This window comes from Orbicella franksi, chromosome 4, assembly GCF_964199315.1.
Source record: "Orbicella franksi chromosome 4, jaOrbFran1.1, whole genome shotgun sequence".
Taxonomy (NCBI): Eukaryota; Metazoa; Cnidaria; class Anthozoa; order Scleractinia; family Merulinidae; genus Orbicella; species Orbicella franksi.
This window is the reverse complement of record NC_138148.1, coordinates 7338306-7363754: the sequence shown is the minus strand read 5'-3', so window position 1 is coordinate 7363754 and position 25449 is coordinate 7338306. Positions and strand designations below refer to the sequence as shown.

The following is a 25449-nucleotide window of genomic DNA, read 5'->3' as shown; positions in this document are numbered from 1 at the left end:
TCTCCCGCCTTCTCCGGCTCAATTGGTCAAACTACTTAAGGCGTACTGGCGTGGCGGAAAATGCTGAACAAAAACTTAAATAAACTGAGGTTTACTATTGATGGAAAAAGCACATGTAAATACTAGAAAGCTATTCCGGCAGCTTTAATAATAGTAGCTAACCGAGAATAATTACTTCTTCTCTCCCTAGTTAACAAATAGATTCCATGTTGCTGTGCGTCTGTTTAGAAATAGATCACAGATGACGTCAAAATGTGGTAAGAACAACAAAAGTGGCACACGAGGCGATGGCCGAGTGTGTCACTGTAAGTGTCACTTACTTCCACCGCTTACTTCAGAGAGTCGTGCCTCAATCGCAACACTCAAGTAAATTGCCAATTGTACCTCAATTCGTTTCGTGAGCTTGGGCTACCCGTGGCTTCTTACGTAAGAGATGCAACCGGAAACTTAAGTATATCTTTACCGAATCGTTGGCATCAACTTCTTTTTTTTCTTTTACATCGGAAGTTGTTTGACCCTATACCACATATCTTTTTTCTGTGGTTGTTTTCAGGTGTCCAGTTACTAACAGATTGTGCAGCAAACTAAGAAAACAAACAAACATTATGAGCAAATTTTCTTTTCACTAAGGATATTTTGATTTCCTTGACATGAAAATCAATGCGTTCATTTACAGTTTGCTTGGCTCAACTTTCAAGATTATTAATTGAAAACAATGACTTAGCTCTCAAAATTGAAAACAGATTTTCGCGTGAACATGGAAGACGAATAACGAGTCCGGCCTCGATCAGGTCCGAATTTTATACCTGTCTTCTAGTCTTTGCACGTGATTTAAGCCAATCAGGTAGCATAGAAATTCAAAGCCAAATCAAATCCGAGTTATTTTCGTAGTCTGTTAACAGACCCTCTATTTTGTCTTGAGTTCGTCGACATCGCGAGCTTAGCAAAATATGAACCTAGCGCGTCGGAAATTAACGAGCCAAAACCCAAGGGAGTGGCCTTGCAGCTGGGGAAAGACAAAAGTAGAAGAACCTTTTATTTTTTCCACGACGTTCACAGCCGTTTTCGCGTAGCTCAAGCTTTCGAAGAAAACTAACTTGAAGCAAAAGAGAAAAATAAACGTCTGTGGACCAACTACACCTTCGACACTCACGTGAAAACACTCTATAGGTTTGCAAAGTCGCCAGTCGGAGACAGCGCAGCCCGTCAACTCCTTCATGCAGTATCTGCCTGAACTGAACACTGAGTCAGACTTTGTCCCGAGATGAAAAGAAAAGAAACTCGACGTAGAATAAAAAGGAGATAATCAGTTACTAAGTTCACAGCCTTGTTGTTGTCAGTGTTTAAAAAAGGTCACTCCAAAAAACATATATTTTTTGTCAACGCTAATAAAAACGTTGCACTAAGTTAAACCACCCACCGAAGTTTCAGCCTCTTTTGAAATTTGTCTCCAACGAAGCCCAAAATTCGAACATCGTTGCCGCCATTTTGAATAGTACTCAGCAGCCAGGCCGCGGTTTCATAACGTCATTCCGTCCAAGAGAGTTTGTCCAAATGGCTTCCGAAGACCCTTTTAACTACCACTCTGGGTTACGGCTGCTCTTGGGCCATATTATTTTGAGCCAAACATTCTCCAAACTCCGAAATGGTAGCATTGAAGATAGTGAAGTGGATAATCGCTTGGAAAGAAATAGATTTTGCTGACCTTGTGAAGGATGCCAAGTCAGTTGCAGGTTTTTCTCCTTCCCACCAATTTCGAGTCTGGCGGAATGACGTCACATAATCACGGCCTGGCTGCTAAGGCAGTTTCAAAATGGCGGCCTCCGAAGTCGATCTTTCAAGACGAATTTCTTCAGGATAGCGGGCACTTCAAAGACTGAAATTTCAGTGAGTGGAAAAGCTGAATGTTTACTTGCTATAGGCGAAGACAAAAAAAGTAAGCTTTCTGGAGTTACCTCCTTTTATATAAACTAAAAGCTCACGGCTTTAATCCTCGCACTGAAAGTTCAATACCAGCATTGATTTGCATTTCCAGCGTACGCAGGAGATCAGAAGGGGCGAATAAGTGAGATATGCTCGTCTATGTAAGAGTTAACCTGGCTATCAAGAACGTATAAAAGTTTCCATCTCTACAGACAGGAAACAAAATCTCAGATAATCTTTGATCGGTTTGGAATGCCAGAATTGTATCAGCCAATTTCGTCTTGGTCTGGCTTAGTTTTCTCCCTAGGGAAGAGGGTAAACTCCACTTAAAATTCCTCTTCATAACAAAACATGAAGATCCCTTCATAAGTACGAAGGAAGCAACAAAAAGGTCGAGGGACCGAACAGAGAACGGCAAATGTACAAATGTCACGAGCCGTAGAAGTCGTGTAGGCTCGAACTTCAGTAATTTAGAAATACCCCGGGGAAATACCGGCAACTGATGAGATCCACATGGAGGATCAAAACCATGGTCTTGCCTGAGTCAAGCCCAACAACAGTAAATACAAAACGCAAAACAGTGAACAGACTTGCGCGTAAACTTGCTTTTACGTGGCGAATAAATTGTAATTACCGTAAATCTTCGAATTAGCGCTCGAGGCGCTTATTTCAAATTTAGGATAAGACGGGGGGGCGCTTATTTAATTTTTCCCAAATCGTAGCCTGACATGATCATTTTTTAATACATCATCTGCACGTAAACACCAACATAAGCTGTTTATTGACATAAAAAGCTGATCCTAAAGGTTAAATCGCGGCACCGTTAATACTTAACGTGTTCACTAAAGGCGTTCACAAACTGAAACAATGGACAAATCTAATACCACATGACGAAAACTATACACCCTTTGTTGTCTCATTACTCGTCCACAAAATGGGGGGAGGGGAGGGGGACGCTTATTCGAGGGGGGGGGGGGCGCTAATTCGAGCATTTACGGTAATTGTTGACAGAGGGTCCCCTATACTTTTTTCGTGACGCGTGAATGGGCAGTTTTGCTTTGTGTGAGACGTTAATTAGGATTTACTTTTTCCGTGTTTCGTGAAAATATATTATTTACATTTTTCCGTCCTCGGGAAACTGGTTTTCGATTTTTTCATGATCCGTGAAATATGCATTTACTTGCACGTGATTCCTGAACCAGCGACTTTTGCGGGAATAATTTTTCACTTGTCTTGGAGATTTTAGCGTCATTAAAGCTCGTAAACTTGTTCAGGAGTGTTTCTAAAAGTTAGTAGGCTAGCGTCTTAGCTCTAGAGACAAAACGGTTACAGAAAGTTTCTAGCTACTCTAGGTTACGCATTGAAGAGAGTGCCACTCAATTCTGTGGTTTGTGCGTCGATGGTTTTTAGCAATGTGAAAGCTGTTAATCACTATTACGGTAGTCCACAGTTTATGTTTACGTGCAGAGTTAATGTGCTCTGCGTTGGCAGGCATTCATTAAAGGGACACCATGTACTTGAGCGCAAAACATTGTGGTGATTTTTTGTGTTTCTTCATTAAAAAATCTTTAACATGACTGTCGAACTTGTTTTCAAACATCTAAAAGGTTTATTTCTAATTTCTATAGGTTTGCAATCCAGAGATGATTGTATATTCTAAGATCGAGTAAAGGAACAATAATGTGACCATAGTGTACGTAACCCGGTATACTGTTTCTCTCTCTCTCTCTCTCTCTCTCTCTCTCTCTCTCTCTCTGTGTGTGTGTGTGTGTGTGTGTGTGTTTGTGTGTATAGTGAGGGGCGGGGTTAAGCAAGAGACTATAGGTTAGCAGCAAATAGAGGTTCTCTTGGCTCCCTTTTTTTTTTGAGGGGGGGATGGGGGGTCATGAAAGATACCACGGGTAGGTTCTGAAGGGAGGGGGGCCTATAAAAGATACCATGGGTCACTTGTCAAGGGATGAGGAGGAGCTATAAAAGAAACCGTTGGTATCTGGATAAGGGTAGGGGGCTATGGAAAGAGACAGTAGTCTCAAGTTATTCTAGTGGGTCCCTTATATGTATAATAGTTTTGACCACTTCCCAATAGACAGATTCTTCGCAAACTAAGAAAATGTGAAATCGAAAATAGCTCAAAACTTGTCTAACAAATTTTCTTAAAATTTTGGCTCTAAACGTGATTCACCACTACAAATCAACTGTGAAAATTTCATCATGGGTTGTAGGGTAGGTTTTCGAGCAATCCTCGATCAAAGACTGGCTTTTACAACCTTGGACGAGAATTGAATTGTGCATGCCCTTAATTTAAGTGCGCGCTCATGTGACGCCATGTATCGCGTGCGATAAAGCAAGAGTAATTTAGAGCTCTTTTACCGGTTGTTTATCGAGTTTTTTTGTCATATTTTTTTGGCCCTAGGCTTAAACACATCTTTGAACGGAGTTTGAAACTACTGCTACGTATACCGAAGTGATTAAACGCCTTTCAAGTGCTGAAGTGGTTTTTGTTTCTTATTAGGGTTGCTTGCGTCATTTGTGCACGCGCGTTTAATACTGACGTCTGGCAAGCAATTATAGCGCGCGCTACTAGTCTGCGAAAAACTGTAGTAAGCCACCTTAAGGTCATTCCTCACATTTGCATTGCGCATCCTTACTGCGCATAATTTATGGCGTCATTAGCGCGCGCTCGTGCACGTGCACATTGAAAACATGACGGATTTGCTTTGATATTAAGCTCTGTCAGTTGAAAAATGGCTCTAGCTCACCAACGAGCACGGGCACCCTAATTTTTATTCCGGTCATTGTAATCAACTAATCATAAGCTTTGCGTGAGAAAAGACTGATCTAATTTCTATTGCTGAAAATTGAATAAATAAGAAAAATAGCAGATATACTGTGGTCTTTTCTATTTTGCAGTCGGTAACCACGTCAAGAAATTTGGTTCAAATTTTTAATCAAGGATTTAGCTTTCTGTCCGAATCAAACTTAAAACGTTTATTTGTGTCCGACACATTGTATTGACTGTAGTTTAATGCGTGTTCTTATGAGTCCGGGCTCACAAAGATGTTACAATTACTGGGAATGCGTTCTTATAATAAACATTAAATAATGCCAAAATGGGGCATTTTCACTGCCTCGCTGCTCCTTAATGAGCATGGGCATCCCCCTTTTTTATTTCAAAATTGAAGTTATCACATGACAAATATTCAGTGGACAAAGTTTGAACAAAAATCTATTGTCACTTTTATTTCAGAGGAATTACCTTGAGAGTTCCTGTTCCTGTTTTCAGTTGAAGGTGAAAGTGCTTCCGGCACTGAATTTGATCTCAGCTATCATTTTAATTTGGATTAGGCTCAATCTCTGACGTTCGTCAAGGAATCTGTTTCCCTTTCTGAGGTATAAAAGAAGATCCCGCTTCACAAATGTAGTAAACTGTGCTTTAACACTTCAAGAGATCTCACTGGATCTATTCTGGAAATAATCAACTAAACAGGCAGACAATTCGAGATGAATGAATCTCCCGTAAAATTGAGTGAAAACCCGGTCTATGAAAATATTGACAAGCCGGCTTCGTTGGATTCCTTTCATCTATTAAAAAACACGAATCAAACAGAGGAATCTGGCCATTCAAGCGACGATCACTGCAACCGATACGAAGTGAACCCTGTGAAAGCGAACCCTGCTCGAGGATCAAAACGCGCCTTCTTCGCCGTGGTTGTCTTTGTGGGCTTAATATCTCTTCTGGTTCTTCTGCTGACAGCACTGAAGTTTGGCTCCTCTAACGAAGGTCAGTTTACAGGCTAATTGATGTTGGAGAAAACAAAATGTATAATCACCGGGCAACAGCTAGTCGCACTGGTACTCAAGCTCACACTGGTATTCTAATCTAAACCCGGGCCCTTCTAGGACGCCCTTTTATTGTCTCAGTTTAACAGAAACCTAAACGCTCTAAGAGCGTTTACTCGGGTTTCGTACCGCACTGGTACCAAATCGCACTTTACGAGTAAACTTATCGAACACAATAAAAACAAACAAAAGAATCAGGATACTTTACCACAAGAGTTACGCATAGATATTTACTATTCAAGTTGCTTCGTTGAGTGTCCTCTTTATCCAATCGCATGCTGTTTGCCTCATCTTCGAAGTTCTTCGCAGCTTAGTTCTTGCTTTTTTTGTCAACATCTGAGGTACACGGCTCAGTGTGACAGGGTCACTAGACTTGTAATTTCACTCTTTTTAATTTGCCTAAATATTTAAAGATTTCATTGCTTCGCCTCATAATTTTGTGTTCAGGAATTTTCCGGTTTTAGTTTGCTCAAACCACACATATATTAGTCTATTAGTCGTTCCCGTTTATTTTACTTTGCTGTATTAGTTTGCTGATGAACTTGGTCTTTTAATTAACCGCTTAAGGGAAAATCCCTGAATCCTCCTCGTTTCTACTCGCATAGCCGCCGCGTCCGGCTACATCAGCGTCATAGCTGTTTTTTTAACGCAGTGTTTTTATCAATGGTTTTGGTAGTTCGAAATCGTTCATGGCTTATTTGTTATCTCGTGAGAACGAGTCGAACATGAACTTTGCTTACGTCAGGCTTTCAAGGAATATAATTCGTGCCGGGACTGACCCGTTCCGAAAACGATCGACATCTTTGTATGTGAAATGAACGTATAAGACGCCATTCTTGCCAAAACTTTCTTCACGAAACACTCCATTCTGTATACAGAAAGATGTCACGTTCTCGTCCCTAATTCTACGGTCTACGCTAGGAACGCCCAGGACCATGACCCGCCAGTTTGGCGACCAAGAACGGTTTACATTTTATGAATCGGGCTTTCCAACGGAGGCCCGAGTAATGAAAGAAAAAAAAACAAAAAGAAAAAAACAAATAGCTGTGATTACACGAGGCCTTTTCACCTAGGGAAATACGTTTTCCTGCAGAAATGGGTTTTTCAAGTGTAACTGTTTTACATCAAGATAACTGTACCGGACAAAATAAACTGATATAAACCTTTAAAGCCACAGTACCAGTCCCACTCTACACAGCAAAAACTGCATTTTAATTTTGGTCTTATTTAAACAAGATTCTGATGAGACCGTGAATATGACCAGACAATGCACAGAAGGGTAAGTTTCAGGAGTCAAATGAAAGGAGTATCGACAACGAAGCAGTCGTAAACGGAGATCTCAGCGGGAACTCACTGAGGAAGCGTCTATTAATATTAAACCCGCGTATATTCAATACCTGTTTAAACAACAATTCATGTTTTAATTAAATTAAACTCTTTCGTAGAGGTAGTTTTAATTTAAAAAACCTCCGAATCGGCACAAGAATCGGCACAAGAACGAGACAAATGTTAGTATCGCCTCAAAAAACAGTGTAAATGAATTTATGGTTATTTAATTCTCTTCATGGCTTAGCTATTCTACAATTTCATAGTAAAACCTCCATAGTTATTTGACTTAATAGACGGTAAATAAGCAGTAAATCGATTATCAGCCTTTAAAAAATTTCATTTGTCCTAATCTCTGTATCTGTTAGCCTGTAAAACGTCAAAGAAAAAGTAGACATTAACTTGTAGGGTCTTGTAGCTTTTGGGAACTTTAATTAGCTCACCACTTGAACTTCCCCCTACGCTGGCTAACAACTGACTCGATGTTAGGAACCTATGTGAATAATCATCAAAATAACTCTTCGTCAAACAGAGGGCCTTGCGAGAGCAAGCATACGCACCAAAATAATTTTCATGATTTCCTTTGACAAGGAAAAGCTTGACAAAATGTTCCTTTTTAAAAATTAGCCTATGTCCTGAAAATATCCAGCCAAAAGAAACAACGGTAGAAATATAAAACTTAACCGTTTGCAACAAAACCTACAGGTGAACAATTTGGAGAAGACGGACTGCAATTCACTTGCAAGTTCCGACTTTTTCCATAAATTGCTATTTCGATGTTTACAAGCTTAAGAACGAAAATTAATCCAAGAATGTTCTACCAGAGGTTCTAAACAGGTGGTGAAACTAATTACTTTAAGACTCAATAGCTTTTCTAAACCAGAAATTTTGTAGCTATGGTTATTTTATCAGCTTTTTGGCTGCGCTCTTCGGCTATTTCAAACAAACATACCGTAGGTTATTTGACTTAATGGGAGGTAACAAAAACTTAAATACTCAATATATAATTTATAACGAGTATCTATGGTTATTTTGCCTCTCTTCAAAAACGTGATCACCCTGAGCTAGCATGCTATTGGTTGTTTGGTTGTAACAAACGCAAGAACCAATCATTAGCTGAGAACTGATTGACTTACCAATTCTCAACGGAAGAAGGAAGAAAACCTCTAGGCTTGTGTAAGGAGAAAAAAGATTGAATGTAAAATATCAATGAAAGGGTTCATAAACGAACGGATTGTTCAAATTTTCAATTATCAGAGGTCGTTGAAAGCCTTACTTAGCGTTCGGTTTTAAAACTAAACAATGGTATCGTTGAAATTCCCCGCAGTTGTTTGTCTCGTGTATTTCACCATTTTCGTGAACGCTGGTGAAAGGCCAACTTGCAAGACTGTCCTTGCAAAGTTGGATGAGATGGGAAGCCTATGTCAAGGTACTTTCCGAAATGTTTCCTACTTTGTCGATGTATATCGAACGGTTTAAATCTGTTGTTTAAACCTTTCAATAGCGAGCAACAATTAACGTACATGTGATTTTTATGATCAGGTGCCGAATCTGACACGTTTGATGGGACAGATGTCTGGTCAGCCATTAAGAATTTGGAAATGAAGTTGGAAACGAAGTTGGAAAATCTCTACGCACTGGTTGAAAATATTTCAATGTCGCTGCAGCCCCCGCCAGGTAAACTTGAAATAACAGATCTCATTGGCTCTTCATTCTATCGTTTCTTTGTCCCTTTTTTGTAACGAGTGCTTTATATGAGTTGAATTTTCTTCATTACAGCCTCTTCTTGCAAGGAACTGTATGACAACGGGTAAGTTAACAGTACAAACGTTTTTCACTTTTATTTTCACCCTGCTTCTGACAAGGCCTAAGACACTAAAATAGTGGGGAGGCACTGAGAAGCTTCTGTATGTGTGTAGCAAGAATATAAATGTCGCAGCTAGAAACCACTGATCGATTTTTGTCATGGACTTCCAGTAAATACAATAAAGGTAGAGATCTGATTATGAATTGTCCAAAAATAAAGATTTGCTTTAAACCTCTCCAAGGATGACTTTGACTGACTTCGAATTGATAAGCAGTAAAACACAGAAGCTTTGTATGATAGAACATAATGCAAGTTATTTTCATTCATTAGTGTCCGAGTGAATAAAGCCTACATGTTGCAGACTGGCAGTGGAAAGATCCCTGTGTATTGTCACATGACCAACCAGGGTATTGGCGCATGCGGAGGAGGCGGATGGACACTGGTCATGAAAACTGATGGCCATAAGGTATAACAAACTAGATGAAAGCAAACATCCTGGTTAATTTAGCCGTTTTGCTTGGTAGGTGAACAAGGCAAAAGGAGAGTTCAGTAACGTTGTCAGGTTTCTGAAAACAGGCTTTTTTTCTTTCCTTTCAACTAGTCAACCTTCCACTACAATTCCCCAGTCTGGACCAACAAGAATGAGTTTAACCGTCCGGGTGGCCATACTGGGTTTGATTTTCAAGAGACCAAGCTACCGACCTACTGGAACACTCCCTTCTCCAAAATCTGTGTTGGTATGAAGATCGGCAGTCAGATCAAGTTCATGGTCGTTAACAGGCATGCCAACTCACTGTACTCACTGATCGCTGATGGAAGATACCGCCCGACCTCACTGGGTCGTAACACGTGGAAGACGCTCATTGGTTCACAGGCCTCCTTGCAGACCAACTGTAACAAAGAAGGCTTCAATGCTGTAGGTAGTGATCAGGGCTCGTCCAAAGCAAGAATCGGTTTCCTTGGTAACAACGAAAACGATTGCGTCACTCCTGACTCGAGAATCGGGTTTGGTACAGGAGGATATCATGATGACTCCAACACGTGTGGAAACGAGGCTGTAAATCACCCGAGTTCAGATAATGGAGGCAAACACATCAAAGCCATGGGTTATATTTTGGTGCAGTGATAAGAACGGCCCAGTCACTTGACCTTTCAAGACCATTCAAAGAAATTGAATGTTGTGAAACAAATGAGATTAAACAAGGTGGTGGGAATAAAAAGAAATGTTGTTTTTGACTTATTTTATTGTGTTTTGCTGATATCAGGTTTCACCCATCGGCGCGGGTTTCACTGAACGTGACTCATCTGCAATTAACAATTAGCTTGACTGTACGCAAAAGTATCGATAACACCTCGAGTTGAACTTCTAAAAATTCTATTATCTGCGAAATAAGGAAAAAACTGCCTGTATTTGTTTTTGACACTGAAGGAATATTTCTGCAGTTTTTGGATGCATTATTCCGAAATATTTCTCAACTATATAACGCTGATAAATTTAGCAAATGACAACAACCAGTTTGTTCGTAAATTGCATACATCTTAAGGACTTTCGCGTCAACTGTTTCTGCGCGTCCTAACCGCGCACGCAAATTCACACGCCACGTCATGCAGCGTGCACGCGCTAAGTAATAAAATGAACAGTGATAGGGCAGATGGCTATTGCTATAGCTTTGGCTGGATGTAAGGATCTTGGGCGTTGGGTGACCCCTATTTTTCTTTTGATGGATCGTTGTAAGCGACGATTGAAGTTAAATTTCCTTTTACAGAAGTCTCCCCTCGGAGGGAAAAGGGGGTTGCATTCTTGTTAGTAACACAACAACAAAAAAAACAACGAGGAAGCGTTAGGTGTGATATTGTGGAAAATGGCGGCGAAATGTGAGCGAACGCGGAGTTTGCTTTCGAGAAGTATGTTAGATTTTGTTGTCTTCTTTCTGCTTTCATCAGCAACAATGCAGTGAGTCTCTCGTAAGAACTGGGACAATGTCTTCAGAGGAAAACAGACTGAAGTTGTTTGGCTTTTATGCCGTTAGAACAGGAAGCGAAATCAGAAACATTTGTGTGTCTGGATAAGCGAGAGGGCATGCGCAGGATATCTATGGGTAATCAAATGGTGACGAGTGAGATTAGGAAATAATTTCACACGTGTTTTGTCAAAATTCTTATAATCTAAGGCGAGGGAAATCATTAGAATTTTGACTAAACGTAAGTGAAATTCATTTCCTAATTTCACGAGTATACCATTTGAATCCCTTTTGATCTCGTGGGTGACAAATTACGCTTACTATCCTGGGTTTTTCACTTCTTTGTTGTATCGAGAAATCTCGCGCCAAGCGTTACCATGGCAATTTTGCAATTGATCGCACACGATCGCAGAAGTGTGTTTCCATATGATCGCAGACGATCGCAGAACGTTTTGCGATCTCCGATCCGCGATCCGCGATCGTCTGCGATCATATGGAAACCAGCCTTAAGGAGTAATCTGTCAGCCATAAAAGTTTACGACAACCGCGATGTTCCGCGTAATGTTGTAGCTGATAAAATCAACGCGTTAAAACTGAATACTGCAGAAATAAAGCAAGCTTTTTCTTCACACTCAGACATGCGGTGTAGTACGGGTTGTAAGGACTTGCGCGCGAAAAGGTTCTACTCGATAGATTTTTTTCACACTTCCATACTGATACATAATGAATTATTGGTTTCAGAAACGAGAAAAAACTGAGGGTCACGGACTTCGCTTCAGAGATAAAGCGTGTGAAAAACTGATTTTGAAAAATTGCAGCGCAAAAATTAGCATGGTCCCCAGGGTTTTTAGCTTAAAATATCGAAGATAAATAAATAGAAACAAACTATAATAGTAGTATTTTATATAAGTGAATCCGTTGCGTTAATAATTCCAAATTCTGCCAACGTTTCCACAAAACCTAACCCCTCAAGAGGTATTTGAAACCGCCGCACAGATAACTGGTTGAACCAAGAGCTAAAAAGAATGGAATTCGATGGCGCATTTTGCAAAAAAATTCAAACTTCTAATTGATAGATTTGCTCCATTTTTTCGCTAAACGTAGACAATCGATAGAGAAAATAATCCATCAGAAGATAAACGGTGTTCACGGAACGTCCAAGATCGTTAAATCGAGCCGCAGAGCTATAGCAATGCTTATCTGCCCTATCATTGTTCATTTTATTACTTAGCGCGCGCATCGATGCATGACGTGGCGTATGCGCAGTAAGGAATCACCAGAAACAATTTGCGCGAACGTCCTTAATTTTATCCTGCTTTACTTGGCGCGGGCCTGCTGGCAAACTTTAATTTTACAGGGTTTTGGAAGAGAATTAAGTTTTTATTTATAAGATTCAAGATCACTGAACAGAAGCCTGAACTTGACATTTTAATAATGGTCAATAATCTTTTTGATCAATGTTATTGTGTTTTACATCTGTTGCACTTTGGGAGGAATAAAATTTCAGACATATTAGAGTTAAGACCAACCTCTTCTTCCCCAAAAAAGCGGAAAGCCATATTAACGAGGGATTAACAGACTCAAATAACCAAGGCTTCACAAAATCTGATCAACGTGGCTGAAATATAGCAATTTTGGTTGGGTATGTTTGAGACGTACGCGGCTGACACCCGAGCTCACTGACCTTGCAGTGAATCGTAGATACTATACATAGAGCGGTTTTCAACTGGGTGGAATAAAAACAAAACCAAAGTAATCACTCTGGCCAGTTATAAAAAGCGCATACAACCAAGAGAGCCGCTGAAAACTCGAAGCATACACTGAGTCCCTCAAATAATAAAGAAAAAGGATGAATAAAATCGAGAACGCGAGTTTTGTTTTCATGTCCCCTATTTTGAATTTAATTTGGTAAATGTAAAAGGTCTGGGACAGCTGACGCAAATCGAAAATTCTCGCGGCATCCGATCTCCCACCAGATTAACTTGTAATAAAATTGAAAAAGGTTATTGCATAATGGCTGAGATTATGTCATATATCCTCTGATTTGATGTAAGGGACTTCTGTGTGCAAAGTATATCAGTGTAGCTGACGCGGCGTGCGGGACCTGCTTTTGATTTTGGTTTTAATTCTGTTGAATGACAAAGCAGCACGAGTAATGCGAAGTCAAAGCAAATGTAAATTTCTTTCCACATGCACTCAAGTGTAAACCGTTCTACAGACATCTCACAGCGCAATAAAGAACGTATTGAACGACTTGGAAAACTCATTTCTTCTCCGCAAGACAACTGGCATCGAATACCAGTGGACAACTCTTAGCAAAGGACTCTCAGTAAACGTCGCAAAGCAAATTTGTTTAGAGACTCCCGCCCATTTACATTTTTTTCTATCGCGTGTTTTCGCGCGTTTAGCGATGCGGCACACTCGCGTTTATGGTGTGGGGATCCCAAACTATGCTTACGGGGCTCTATAAAAATGCTAGTTTTGGTCTTCCACCAAATCTACACAAACGTATTTCACTTGTGGAAGTCTATGGACAATGCCTGGGTTGAAGATTCTTGCCTATTTATATTTTTTTCACTCGCGTGTTTTCGCGCGTTTAGAGATGCGCCACACTTGCGATTTCGGTGTCGGCATTTCAAACTATGCTTACTGGACTTTTTAAAGATGGTAGATTTGGCCCTTTCTCAAATCTACACACGTGTATTTCACTTGTGGAAGTCTATCGATTTGGACAATGTTTAGGTTGGAGATTCTCGCCTATATCAACTTTCTTTTCTCTCGTAAGTTCTCGCGCGTTTATAGATGCGCCACACTCGCGTTTTAGGTCCAGGGATCCCAACCAGTGCTTACCTAACTTTTTAAAGATGCAACTTTTAGCCCTACTCCAAATCTACACACGTGTATTTAACTTGTGGAAGTCTATCGATTTGGACAGTGTTTGGATTGGAGATTCTCGCCCATATAAACTTTCTTTCCTCTTGTTAGTTCTCCCGCATTTAGAGATGCGCCACACTCGCGTTTTAAGGTGGCTCCATAAGGTAATCATTCATGGCGTTGCGACCGCAAGTGTTATGTTTTGAATGCTGTTTTCGCATTCGCTTTCACACCTAGTCCTCTCAAAATTATTACCTGTAATAAGCAATGATTAAATAGTGTTTTGCTATCATCTCTGTTAAAATTTTGGGATTTAGTCTAAAATTATAAATGCCAAAACAAATGTGTTTTTTACTGTTTTTATGGCTTTATTTGTGATTTTCACGAATTTCCTTTGGTGAAATCTTCCAAAATTATTACATCACATCGCTTCCAGCGGGATACGAATTTTAAACACGAAAAAAGTAGGGTTTGTAAATGCAGTTTTTTCGATGTTTCAAATTTACGTCTTTTACCGCTGCAAAAAGCCTGGTCTGATAGATTTCCCTGAAAAACAAGCTCCGACTAAAGTAAAGTATTTACTACCAATCTGCCAAATTTTACGGAATTTCACCGAAGGAAACGCGAGAAAATTCACTGTCAGTTTTGCTTTTTGTGCTCATGTTGACATAACAAAATATCGAAAAACACTGACGTTTTCCTTTGAGCGCGCGCAGATTACTTCCTCAGCGCTCGTGCGATCGTAAAACTATAGGCAGCCACCTTAAGTGCGGGAATCCCAGCCAATGCTTACCTAACTTTTTAAACATGCTACTTTTAGCGCTCCCCCAAAACTATAGGCAGCCACCTTAAGTGCGGGAATCCCAGCCAATGCTTACCTAACTTTTTAAACATGCTACTTTTAGCGCTCCCCCAAATCTACACACCTGTGTTTCACTTCTGGAAGTCTATCGATTTGGACAGTGCTTGAGCGAGAGATTCTCGCCCATATCAAATTTCTTTTCTCTAGTAAGTTGTCGCGCGTTTAGAGATTCGTCCCAGTCGCAGTTTTTGTGTCGGCATTTCAAACTATGCTGACTGGACTTTTTAAAGATGCTAGATTTGGCCCTTTCAAATCTACACACGTGTATTTCACTTGTGGAAGTCTATCGATTTGGACAGTGGTTAGGTTGGAGATTCTCGCCCATATCAACTTTCTTTTCTCTAGTAAGTGCTCGCGCGTTTAGAGATGCGCCACATTCACGTTTTAGGTGCCAAACGGAGCCAAATTGCGAAACATTGAACAAACCTAGCAAAATACTAATAAACAAAATGAGGAACTGAAGATTGCTGTAAAAAGGCTACAACAAGAGCAATTTAGCTACTCCATTCTCATTAAGAAGCCAAATACATTTAAGTACTTGTGTAGATTATCTGTGGAACAGTTCAAAATGATAAATTACTGAGTATGGCTAATCTGTGCACCCTGCGTAACAGATGGTTACAGGATATGGCTGTTTTTATGTACAAGACAAAAAAACACATTTGTCCGAAATATATTGCAGACCTCCTCCATATGACAGACACCAAATATTCACTGAGAAACAAGGAGTTCACCATGCAAAGATTTAACACGACTACATATGGCAAGCATTCCATCAGATACATTGGCCCAAAGTTATGGAGTCTAATACCCAAAAATATAAGACCTTCCTGCATTACCGGTATTTAGGCAACGTATTAGAAAGCTTGATTTAAATTCCTTACTGACTGATGCTCATTGTTCTGATTGTATTTTATGTCGTACATAACAGACACTTTAGTATTTTATAAAGTCTATATGTATTTGTAAATAGTTGTAAGCCACACTCAACAATCATGCACAGGTAAATAATCTCATTAATTTCACACTCGTTTTATCAATTGTAAATAGTTTTATTAATTTTAATTTATTTATAGTGTCTCCATTTAGTGGTTATTTACTGCTATTTTAGTTTGACACCTAAATAAAGGTATTCATTCATTCATTCTCTGGAATTGTGTGCAGCCTTACAGTGATGTCATCATCTTTACTGATTGTAAAGGTACTGGGAAGAGATCTCTAGATAAATCAACAGAACTCTTTGCAGTGCTTACAATCTGTAGACATTCTCTCCATCAGGGTGTGATGGCATTTATGCTTAAAGTAGGAGAGAGCACAATTCAGTGCAAATTTGTTAGTTAGTCAGGATAGTTTTCCTTGAGACAATCTTCACGTGTATTAACCTGAAGCCTAAAGCTGGGTTTTATTAAAGAAGATGCCAAACATTTTCGTTACGACTGGCCATGGACTCACAGACATGATCCTCGATTGTACTGAATTCAAATTTCAGCATGTATCAAATCTTGATTTAAATTGTCTCATGTTTTCTAACTACAAGAACACCATAACAGGCAAAGCCCTCATTGGAATTGCATCACGTGGGATGGGTCTTTTTTTTTTCAGTGATATCCACCCAGGTTCTATATCAGATAACTGTATCACTGAAAAGTCAGGGGTTGTTCAGTGGACTCAACCAGTACTGTGTACACATGATGTTCAAATGGTTTAAAGGTGTCCTCAATTTTAATGATTCCACTTTTCATTTCATCTCCCATTTGTTGAACATCACGTTTCATCGTGCTATTTTGGGGATCAGCCACTTGATTGGTACCTCCTTTGTTTTCAACTCTTACAGCAGATTTAACTTTTACCTCCCTCGGTGGTACCATTGGTATAGCACTCTTGTGTGAGGAACTATGCCATTTCTGGAGTTGTTCTGGACATGTTAAGGCTTGTATTTTCTCTCCAGTTTCATGATAGTGTTTCAAAAAGAGAAGCAATGCTAATACATGGCAACAGATTCCTCTTAGTCCCACTGGATAACTACAATAAGCTTTGGTTGGTATTCCATTTTCAAACATCGTCGGTGGCTGCCCTCCGGCTGTGGCCGGTGGAATATCCGCGGAATCAAGACTACAGGGAAATACTTAAGCTTTTTCTGACTTTACCTTGCATTTCTGGACTAGTCCTGGATATCTTGATAATCGATTTATCCTCATTGTTAGTCCTTGTTTTGAAACAGATGTAGAGGCTCCGATATCTGCCAACCACTTCACGTAATTTTCCTTGTCAAACTCTGCACTTTTCTCCATATTTCTTGAGTTTCTTTCTGCATGGCCAACCACTTGAAAGCGGGTATGTGTATTTTCTTAATTTTTACATAGGGTTTTCTACCCCAAAGACGAATTTCTGATGAAAAGTTTTTAAAATTATGACAATTCATGAAGGACCGCCATATTTACAGTTTTTCCCGCGAAAATTTTGTCCCTACAAACCGCGAAACTAGTACCCAGGCTTCCCGGTATGAGTATGGGGCTCCCCTTGGCGGCCCTTCGGGTCGCCGGAGCTCCGCTAAAAACTAAACGAGCTGAGTAGTTACAAGGGGGAATGGAGAAAGCTAAGGCTGTTGATGAACTTTATGAAACTTCGAAATATTCAAAACTTGGTATCGTGGCAGAGTTGAAACCGGTTTACATAGACGAAGCACGTGATTCCTTTCCTCCTGCGAAAGAGCCTCAGGCTGGATCGAACTTTAAGAATGGCGACTTCAAGCAAGTTGGGAGAAACTATTCTAAATCAGTGCTGAATCCAGGTGCTCAACCTTAGGACCCAGGACCTCCGCAGAACATCATCGGTGCTGGAGACCTGTCTGGTTCCCAAAAGTTGCAACACAGCAACAAGAAGCTTTGCAGCTTATGGCGTACACAATTCGAAAAGAATTTGAAATGCCCAAAAGTAAGAGCTTTTGACCTTCGATGGTAACCCGCTTAAGGGGGTATGGTACCCTAAAATATGGCGATGTTCATGAAAAATTCAATTTCTTGGAAATACCAGACTTAAGACCCTTGAGGACTTGTCAAAAACATTTTGAAACGATCTTGCCGAATTTCCTTCCAGATGAGTGTGAAATTTAAGGAAAGTACACAGTGCTATAAGTTTTTTCACGTGGCAACGGCCATAACAACGACTGTTTACTATAAGAACGTGACCAAAAATATAGATTATTTTTAATTTATATGAACGAAACTATTTAGAAAAAACTTTTAAGACATGCACAACTCGATTGGTATAATTATTTGTTAAAAGCTTTGCCTCAAATTGCCATCACAGGCTCATTCATTTCCCTTATGACAAGGAATATTTACCACAACTGCGGTAACTTTTTACAAAATAGAACAACCATTGCACCCCCTCCCCCGAGATCCAATCTGCCCTCCCCCCCCCCCCCACTATTTGTGGCTCGTTAAATGCTTAATACTTCGTGTAAGAAACTTAGAGTGCATTTTTCTCAAAAGTTTACTTTTGTCCGACTGACTTCGCGCCAACATTTCTACTTTGCAAGGTTTTTAAGTAGAATTTCTGAAAATTGGGCTCATCAAAGACCAATAGTGTCGTGATGATATAAACCAAGAACTCGTAACGTTTTAAGGTCTGTCACGTGACATGAGATGATTTGTCCACTGGGCGTGGTGAAAAATAGGGTTATTTCCAAATAAAGCTGTAAAAAGCACTGAAAATAAGAGTTAACTGTCAAAACTTAGGTTCATATCACAGAACAAAACAGAAACTTACATGATGTGCTTATTTCACAGTCAATTCTTGTTTTGTAAAAGAGCAGGAAGTGTTGGCGTCAATACTATAAAACACTACTTCAAAAGGCTGTGGCTGGTTTCCATAGCAACCATTTTGAGTAAAACTCTAGAAATTTAATTTCTCTTCTTGAGTGCAATAGCACACAATTGATCTTTCTTCACCATATTTAAACAAACTTTTTGGTCCATTTGAGGGTACCATACCACCTTAACTACTGCTTGTTCATAAACAACTTCGAGGTCAACATCGCTAATAGGGTACTGGACGCCGAGACGAGGCTAGCTTACCTTATTCAACATTGTACTGGGAAGGCTAGGGAAGCCATTAAGAACTGTGCTATAATTTCCGGACCAGAAAAAGGCTACAGGAAAGCCCAAGAAATCTTGTACCATAGATTTGAACAGAAACACATCATTGCGCACGCGCACATCACGAAAATTGTGGATCTCACGGGCTTATCAGACCTGTCCGTCGAAATGTAGAATTGTGCGCTGACTCTCGTTCAAATGGGCTACGAGGCAGATGTTAACAGCTCGGAAAATCTCGTAAAGGTGGCGAAGCGCTTCCCCGTTCATCTGTAGTCTAAATGGGCTGACAGAGCCGGCTCATTAACCTTAGCTGGAACGGAACCTACCTTCATGGAACAACACCCAAAAAGGGGCCAAAATAAAAATAATTAACTTCATATACAAAATGCATTTTGTACATGTAAGGATTTAATCTTTGGAAAACTTAAGTACTTCAGTCCTTAAATATCACAAGGAAAGTCGAGGAAAGCGAATATATTCTTAGGCCTGCCAGTCACATTTCCACTGGCTAAGCGCTGATTCAAATTTAGAAACTTGAGCCAAGCTGAGCATCACAAAATGCAAAAATGATTACCACAATAATTGCCACAATACATCGAGATTGCCAAAGAGTACGAGTAAAACTGGGTTATCTCATTAAACGACGAAAAATTTCAAATAGATTCGTTTGTGAAAGCGTCTAGGTAAGTCGAAAAAAGTAACAAAAGAATATGCCAAGACAGACAAACTCTGATTTTGAGGCAGTTCCGTGACGAAGGAAAATCAATACCTTTTTTTTATTGTTTTTTCTTGCTGGTCACAAGCTTTTTATCTAATTCTGGGATAAATGCAATGAGAATGAAAACGTCATTTGAACAACGCCGTAATGGAAACAAAGCATGTTTGGTCTTTAATTGATAACTACAGCAATCGTTACAGAAACTGCAATATGAAACGTACTATGCAATGGAGTCTTATGAACTTTGTTGCCCTTTACGCAAATATTTGCGCCAAACTCTGAGCGTTTTCTGAGTTTCCTTTCAATTAAAATAGCTGAATCCCAGAATGTTTCCACTTTGTTTTAATCTGTGCTATCTGTGAACTCCTAGATGGATCAAAAAGTTCAGCGAATCCGTGAAGTTGCCAACTGAATTAGCCCAGCGAAACAATTCCGACACAAACTATACAAATTTATTCCACTGATCAAGGGACGGAGGCCTGGTTTTTACATACATGTAAATCCTCCAGGGAACAGTTTGTTTGAAGGAGAGCTCTTTGGGGGGAAGAGTACTGAGGCCTCTGATAAGAACTTGCGTCTCTTCCAAGTGTAGCAGTCTTTTCCATATCTTGAAGCAATTTAGAATATTGTTACTTCCCTGGATGGTATATTTTAGTCCTTCACACGCTACCATTCTGCCCAAACACGAAAAGCTTGGTGAGGACTCTTCAACTCCGGGGTCTAACTATTTAGGCACTCTATTTAGGCACTCTATTTGATCAGAGTGCCTCCACAAATGGACTTAACCTGACTCCCGTCATACTGTAGAATTTAGAATGTGGTATGGGCAACATGTAGAGATCTAAATTTCGTCAAGTGTATCAGATACAGAAGAATGAAGAAGATTGGTGCAAGTCACAATGTTAGTCAAGGGGTTGGGGTGGGGGCTTCCCCACTCCCTCTCTCCCACCCTTCTTCTCATGTATTTACTTGCATAACTCACACCCTTTATTGTTGATTGGACTTCCCTACACTGCACCCGAAAAAAAAATGAAATAAAGTTTACTCATAGTATCAGCTGTTTTGTCATTAGCTTGGTTTTTTGTTACATACTACGTATTCTTGCATGCATTGGATTGTTAGAGCTAAGTGGCAGATGAAATTAATTCTGATTGGCACTACGGGCTATTACAATGCGAAATATGACGTGCAATTACATTTTTTACGACAGTTCGGATTCTTGCAAATTTTCAGGCTTTGATTTCACAGCTGCTTAAGCTGTGGATATAACTGTGATGATCAATTATGTCTTCATATCTTTCTCCGCAGTTCAAATATACGATATTTCATATATTTACTTACAACAGCTGTGTTATTACAAAACACAACAACTGTTATTACAATTCATAGGTGTTTTCATCCAAGACAAGTGTTGCAATTACCGACTCATAACATTTCACGATCACAGTATCACAGGTAAACGTGCCAGCATGTAAGAAAATATTTGTGCGCTACAAGAATATCTTGGAAACTGAGAAGCACAATCAGTAAAGTCAAATATCCGCAATTTATATATTTTTTTTCTTTTGATCAATTGACTGATTAATTCTGTGGATAAAAACCCGCCATTTAAACAATGAAGCAAACGCCAGTCAGCAGTACTTTTATTTGCTTTTCAAAAATTCAGCCTTGGATGTATTCTTAAAATATTCTTACAATTTCGCAAATTTCAGCCTCGATATTCTCATAAAATATCGCTTTGATGAACCACACGATGTTTTTGAAACGATACATGTTTCGGATAAAACATCATCAATCTTCAGTTGTGCAGTGAGAAATAAAAAGAAAATAAGCAATAAATAGTATAACAAAGTGAGATATTAACAAGAATAATTAAGGATGAAGGCGCGAATCAAAAAAAGGGGTAAAACTGTAAATCTTCTTATAAAAAAAAAGAGAGTGTACAGAAGAAAACTCTTCCACAGTACTTTCTTGTGGCTCTGCTAATTTTGTTGAACAAGGTGGTCACGACGGTTGCCTGTAAAGGTGCAAAATGAACCAACCCGGCGAAAACAATATGAAAACGCTTGTCGCGTTTAGTAATAACCCGTAGTGCCAATCACAACTTTATCTGCCACCAAGGAAACTTCAAAGTAAGACAGTTAATCCTCCGTATAAGCCTTATACCCAAAGTCAGGCCCAAGGTTATTTTTAGACATGGTACCCATTTCTTCTGAGGATGTTACTCGCGCGCGCGATGCGTGGACAGCCGAAGCGAATTTACACGCAAGGCCACGCGTCTTCCTCGAAAGTACTTGAGACAAAAAGGCGGGAAATGCAGTGAAAATCTTTAACTCGTTTTGATGTTCAAAAGAAGTTTCATAGCACAGATGATTTCTGTACTCTCAGCCGCCTGTTTGTTCGGTTGGGGCTGTGTTCAGGTTTTCGTTTGCAATGTTCTCGTTTGGATGTTTATTCCTCTGCCGTTCATGCGGTTTTTTTAGAGAGTTAAAGCAAACTACACTGACAACGGCAATGGGACGTCACCAAACAAAACGCTTTATGAGCAATTTAATGGCTGTGCACATGCGTTATAATTCTTGGTACATTTCGTTTTCTACAAAACAACAACATGAAATAACCGCATTCTAATGGTTTCGGTTATTATTACTTTGTTGATTTCTCATATTAAGTATAAGTAAAAGTATTAAGTAAAAGTGTGTTCACGTGACGTCATCAAATTCTCAAATCCAAAACTGAAGAGCCACTAAAGGTTTTATCCTCATCAGGCATAAGATGTACTAATAAAATTTATATCTGTTTACAACTTTCCAGCTCATTAGCATCCTTCCTTTGGAAACCAGATTGAAAAGTGCTTGAGTAAATGTTTTTGGGTTCGGTTCAGATAATCAGTCGACTAGATAGTCAAAGTAAGTTCCAGATGTTTACACAACTTTCCGGCTGCCATATTGGAGGACTAGGCTCTATAGTTTTGAGCGGAACATTTCGACGAATATCTCAACTTTGGGACAACGCACGCTCCTTAAACTTGAAAAACTGTCTTCTTTATTCAGATCGTCTATGATATCAAAATTTCTTGACTTTATCCACTGAATGATTTTTGATTTTTCTTTATTATTATCATTGCGTGACAATGAACACACTCTATTCTTGCATACATTGGATTGTATAAGAGTTAAGTGGCTGTGAAACCGTTAACGTGACCGAGGTCAGAGATACGAAAATCCGGACTGCTCTAAGAACCAATCAGATTCCAGGATTCGTCACCGTGCCATCTTGAAAAAAAAATGAGTTCCTATATAACATATTCCTGTATCTTGCTTACATGCACTAGAAGTAAAAGTTAAGTTGTGCGCACAGATGCAAATATGATTGACACTATACGGGTTATTACAAAACACCACAATGTATCATGGCAATTTAGAACACTTCGGATTATTGCAAATTTCGACAACTTGTTATGAAAATTTACGATCGGTACGTTATTACAAACACATTACCTGTTATTACAACTCACGACAGCTGTTATAAGTCACGATCACATGTCACGATCACAGTACACATGTAAACGTGCCTGCACGCAAGAAAATATTTGCGCATACAAAAACATCTTGTAAACGGGGAAACGCAACCAGAGATCTTCAAAAGTCGTCCAGACGCTCAAAGGTTTTTTTTTGTTGAGTTCTAAAAATGCACTTGTTGTTTGCTACTTGTTTTAGCGCAACCTTGCTAGTTCCGATCGGTATACATGGCGCTGACTCTGGCACAGCCATTCAGCCCATACTACCGAAGCTGCCAGATCTTGGTGCACTGTTTAAAAATATGCCAGCGCCGCCGCCGGCTCCGCTGCCAGTTGCGCTAGGTAAGCTCAGACTAATTGATCTTCATTAGCTTTTTTTTCTCGCTTCTTTCTCTCTTTTATGACGACTGAGTTCAATTTTCTTTTCAGCCTCTTCTTGCAAGGAACTGTATGACAAATACGGGTAAGTTAAGGCATCAAATGTTTTTCACGTTCTATACTTACCACATGCTACTGAAAGGCCTCGCGCATTTTCTGTACTGGAGGGGTAAAAGAGTTAAGTTTGCATACGAGGCAAGTGCCCCATCAGGTCGGAGCTTATTGCTGGTGCTTGTAGCATGAAACGATTAGGATTATTTACCTACGCCCTGAATGATGGGGATCCTAGTCCATCGCAGGTTTACCCCAAGCTTTAAATTCGCCGTTACTTATTTTCACACCTAGATGGAGAGAGGCACTGTGAGAGTTAAATGTCTTGCCCCGGAGCAAAAAATTAAATCCCCAGCCAGGGCTCGAACCCGGACCGCTCCACCCAGAGTCGAGCGCATTGATCATGAGCATGCGGATAGCGAGGAGCCAAAATTTAGCGGCTAGAAACCATCGATAGATTTTTGTCATGGGCACAGTGTTTTGTCCTTGCCATGGCAAGAGGCATCTCCCAGTGACTGCAACGAGGCTACAGATCTGATGCTTGCTCTTAACCTCTCTAAGGCTTAATTCACTTGGAACGGATAGGCAATTACATACAATGGCTTCGTATAACAGAACCTGAAATATCTTGTTTTTATTCATCAGTTTTCGAGCAAATAACGCTTACATGCTGCAGACTGACAGTGGAACGATCCCTGTGTATTGCCAAATGACAAGCATAGGCGAATGCGGAGATGGAGGATGGACACTGGTCATGAAAACGGATGGCCATAAGGTATAACAAACCAGATGGGACGTCTGGTTAGTTAGAGATAAAATACGGAAGACAAAAAGTTGCGAATGTTCAATTAAGTTGAGGAAGTTTTGAAAACCTGGCTATTTTTCTTTCCTCTCATTCAGTCAACCTTCCACAACAATTCCCCGCACTGGACCGACAAGAAGGATTTTAACCTTCCAGGAGGCAAGACTGGGTTTGACTTACAAGAGACCAAGTTACCGACCTATTGGAACACACCCTTCTCCAAGATCTGTCTCGGTATGAAGATCGGCCAACAGACCAAGTTCATTGTCATCAACAAGCCAGCCAACTCTCTGTACTCACTGATCGCTGACGGGAAGTACCGAGCCACCTCACTGGGTCGTAACAAGTGGAAGAAGCTGATTGGCTCACAGGCCTCCTTACAGCGCAACTGTAACAAGGAAGGGTTCAATGCAGTGTGCAACAGTTATCGTAGGGCGAGAATTGGCATTCTTAGTAACAACGAGAACGCGTGCACCACCTGTGACTCGAGAATCGGGTTCGGTATAGGACCACCTAAACAAATCACTTGTGGAAACGTGGCAATGCATGGCGGTGATAATGGAGACAAACACATCAAAGCTATGGGATACATTCTAGTTCAGTGATAAGAACTTTGTAAGATGCCGTCCTGTCAAACAAGCTTTTAACGGCTCAATAGATTAGCATCGATACGCTTTGTTTCGAGAGAATTAGTGTACTGTAGGACAAATAAAAAGTGGTGATGGCAAAAAAAAGATGTCGACTTCCTTTTTACTAATGCTGGGACGTTCGGATTTAGATGCAAAAATCGGGGAGTGCAAGCTCCTGGCTGGTTTCTGTCCACCTTAGTCAAACATAAGCATTAAGGCCCTGTGGTGAACAGTTCCCCGTTCTCAGTGAAAGTCAATTATCTGCGAGAAAAAACATAATACCCCAATATTCAAATGATCACAATATTTTAGTCTTAAGACGATTTTGATTAACTAGAAGTTGTTGATTTCGTTACTTGACCGGCTGTATGAGTATCGGCCAGACTCTCACCCTGAATAAAGTAAGAGCTTTAGGCCTATTCCAAACGTCGTACCACTGCCGTGCCGAACTAAATTCAAGAACTTAATTTGACTTAAACACGACAGTTGCACAACGTATATTTTTGTAATCGGCTATTGAGGCATGGCCCGCCTAGATTAGCCTTTGCTAGTTGCGGGCATGCCCTTTTTTTGTAAAATATAAATTGAAAATAATAAAGTGTGTGTGTGACGTTTGAAATCATTCAGTTCGGCAAGCTGAATGACTTAGCACAGCAGG

The 25449-nt window shown here is 40.0% G+C and overlaps 2 protein-coding genes and 1 long non-coding RNA gene across 3 annotated transcripts in view; 2 read left to right on the top strand and 1 right to left on the bottom strand.

Annotated features, from left to right (window-relative positions):
- Positions 1 to 4911, bottom strand: part of LOC145484479 (uncharacterized) — a 154267-nt gene extending 149356 nt beyond the window's left edge. The window contains exon 1 of the long non-coding RNA XR_014049018.1: positions 4533 to 4911. This is a non-coding gene — a long non-coding RNA (uncharacterized LOC145484479). The remainder of the gene's footprint in view (positions 1 to 4532) is intronic.
- Positions 4912 to 8621: 3710 nt separating this feature from the next.
- LOC145486079 (putative skeletal organic matrix protein 5) lies at positions 8622 to 12539 on the top strand. Its single transcript, XM_081464787.1, has 4 exons — positions 8622 to 8766; positions 8869 to 8899; positions 9227 to 9362; positions 9498 to 12539. The coding sequence occupies exons 1-4, from the start codon at positions 8691 to 8693 to the stop codon at positions 10020 to 10022; spliced, it is 768 nt and encodes a 255-aa protein (XP_081320913.1). The 5' UTR covers positions 8622 to 8690; the 3' UTR covers positions 10023 to 12539.
- A 7241-nt stretch (positions 12540 to 19780) lies between these two features.
- LOC145486078 (putative skeletal organic matrix protein 5) lies at positions 19781 to 25112 on the top strand. The gene is made up of 4 exons (XM_081464786.1): positions 19781 to 23273; positions 23361 to 23394; positions 24006 to 24135; positions 24261 to 25112. The coding sequence occupies exons 1-4, from the start codon at positions 23102 to 23104 to the stop codon at positions 24765 to 24767; spliced, it is 843 nt and encodes a 280-aa protein (XP_081320912.1). The 5' UTR covers positions 19781 to 23101; the 3' UTR covers positions 24768 to 25112.
- Positions 25113 to 25449: the final 337 nt, after the last annotated feature.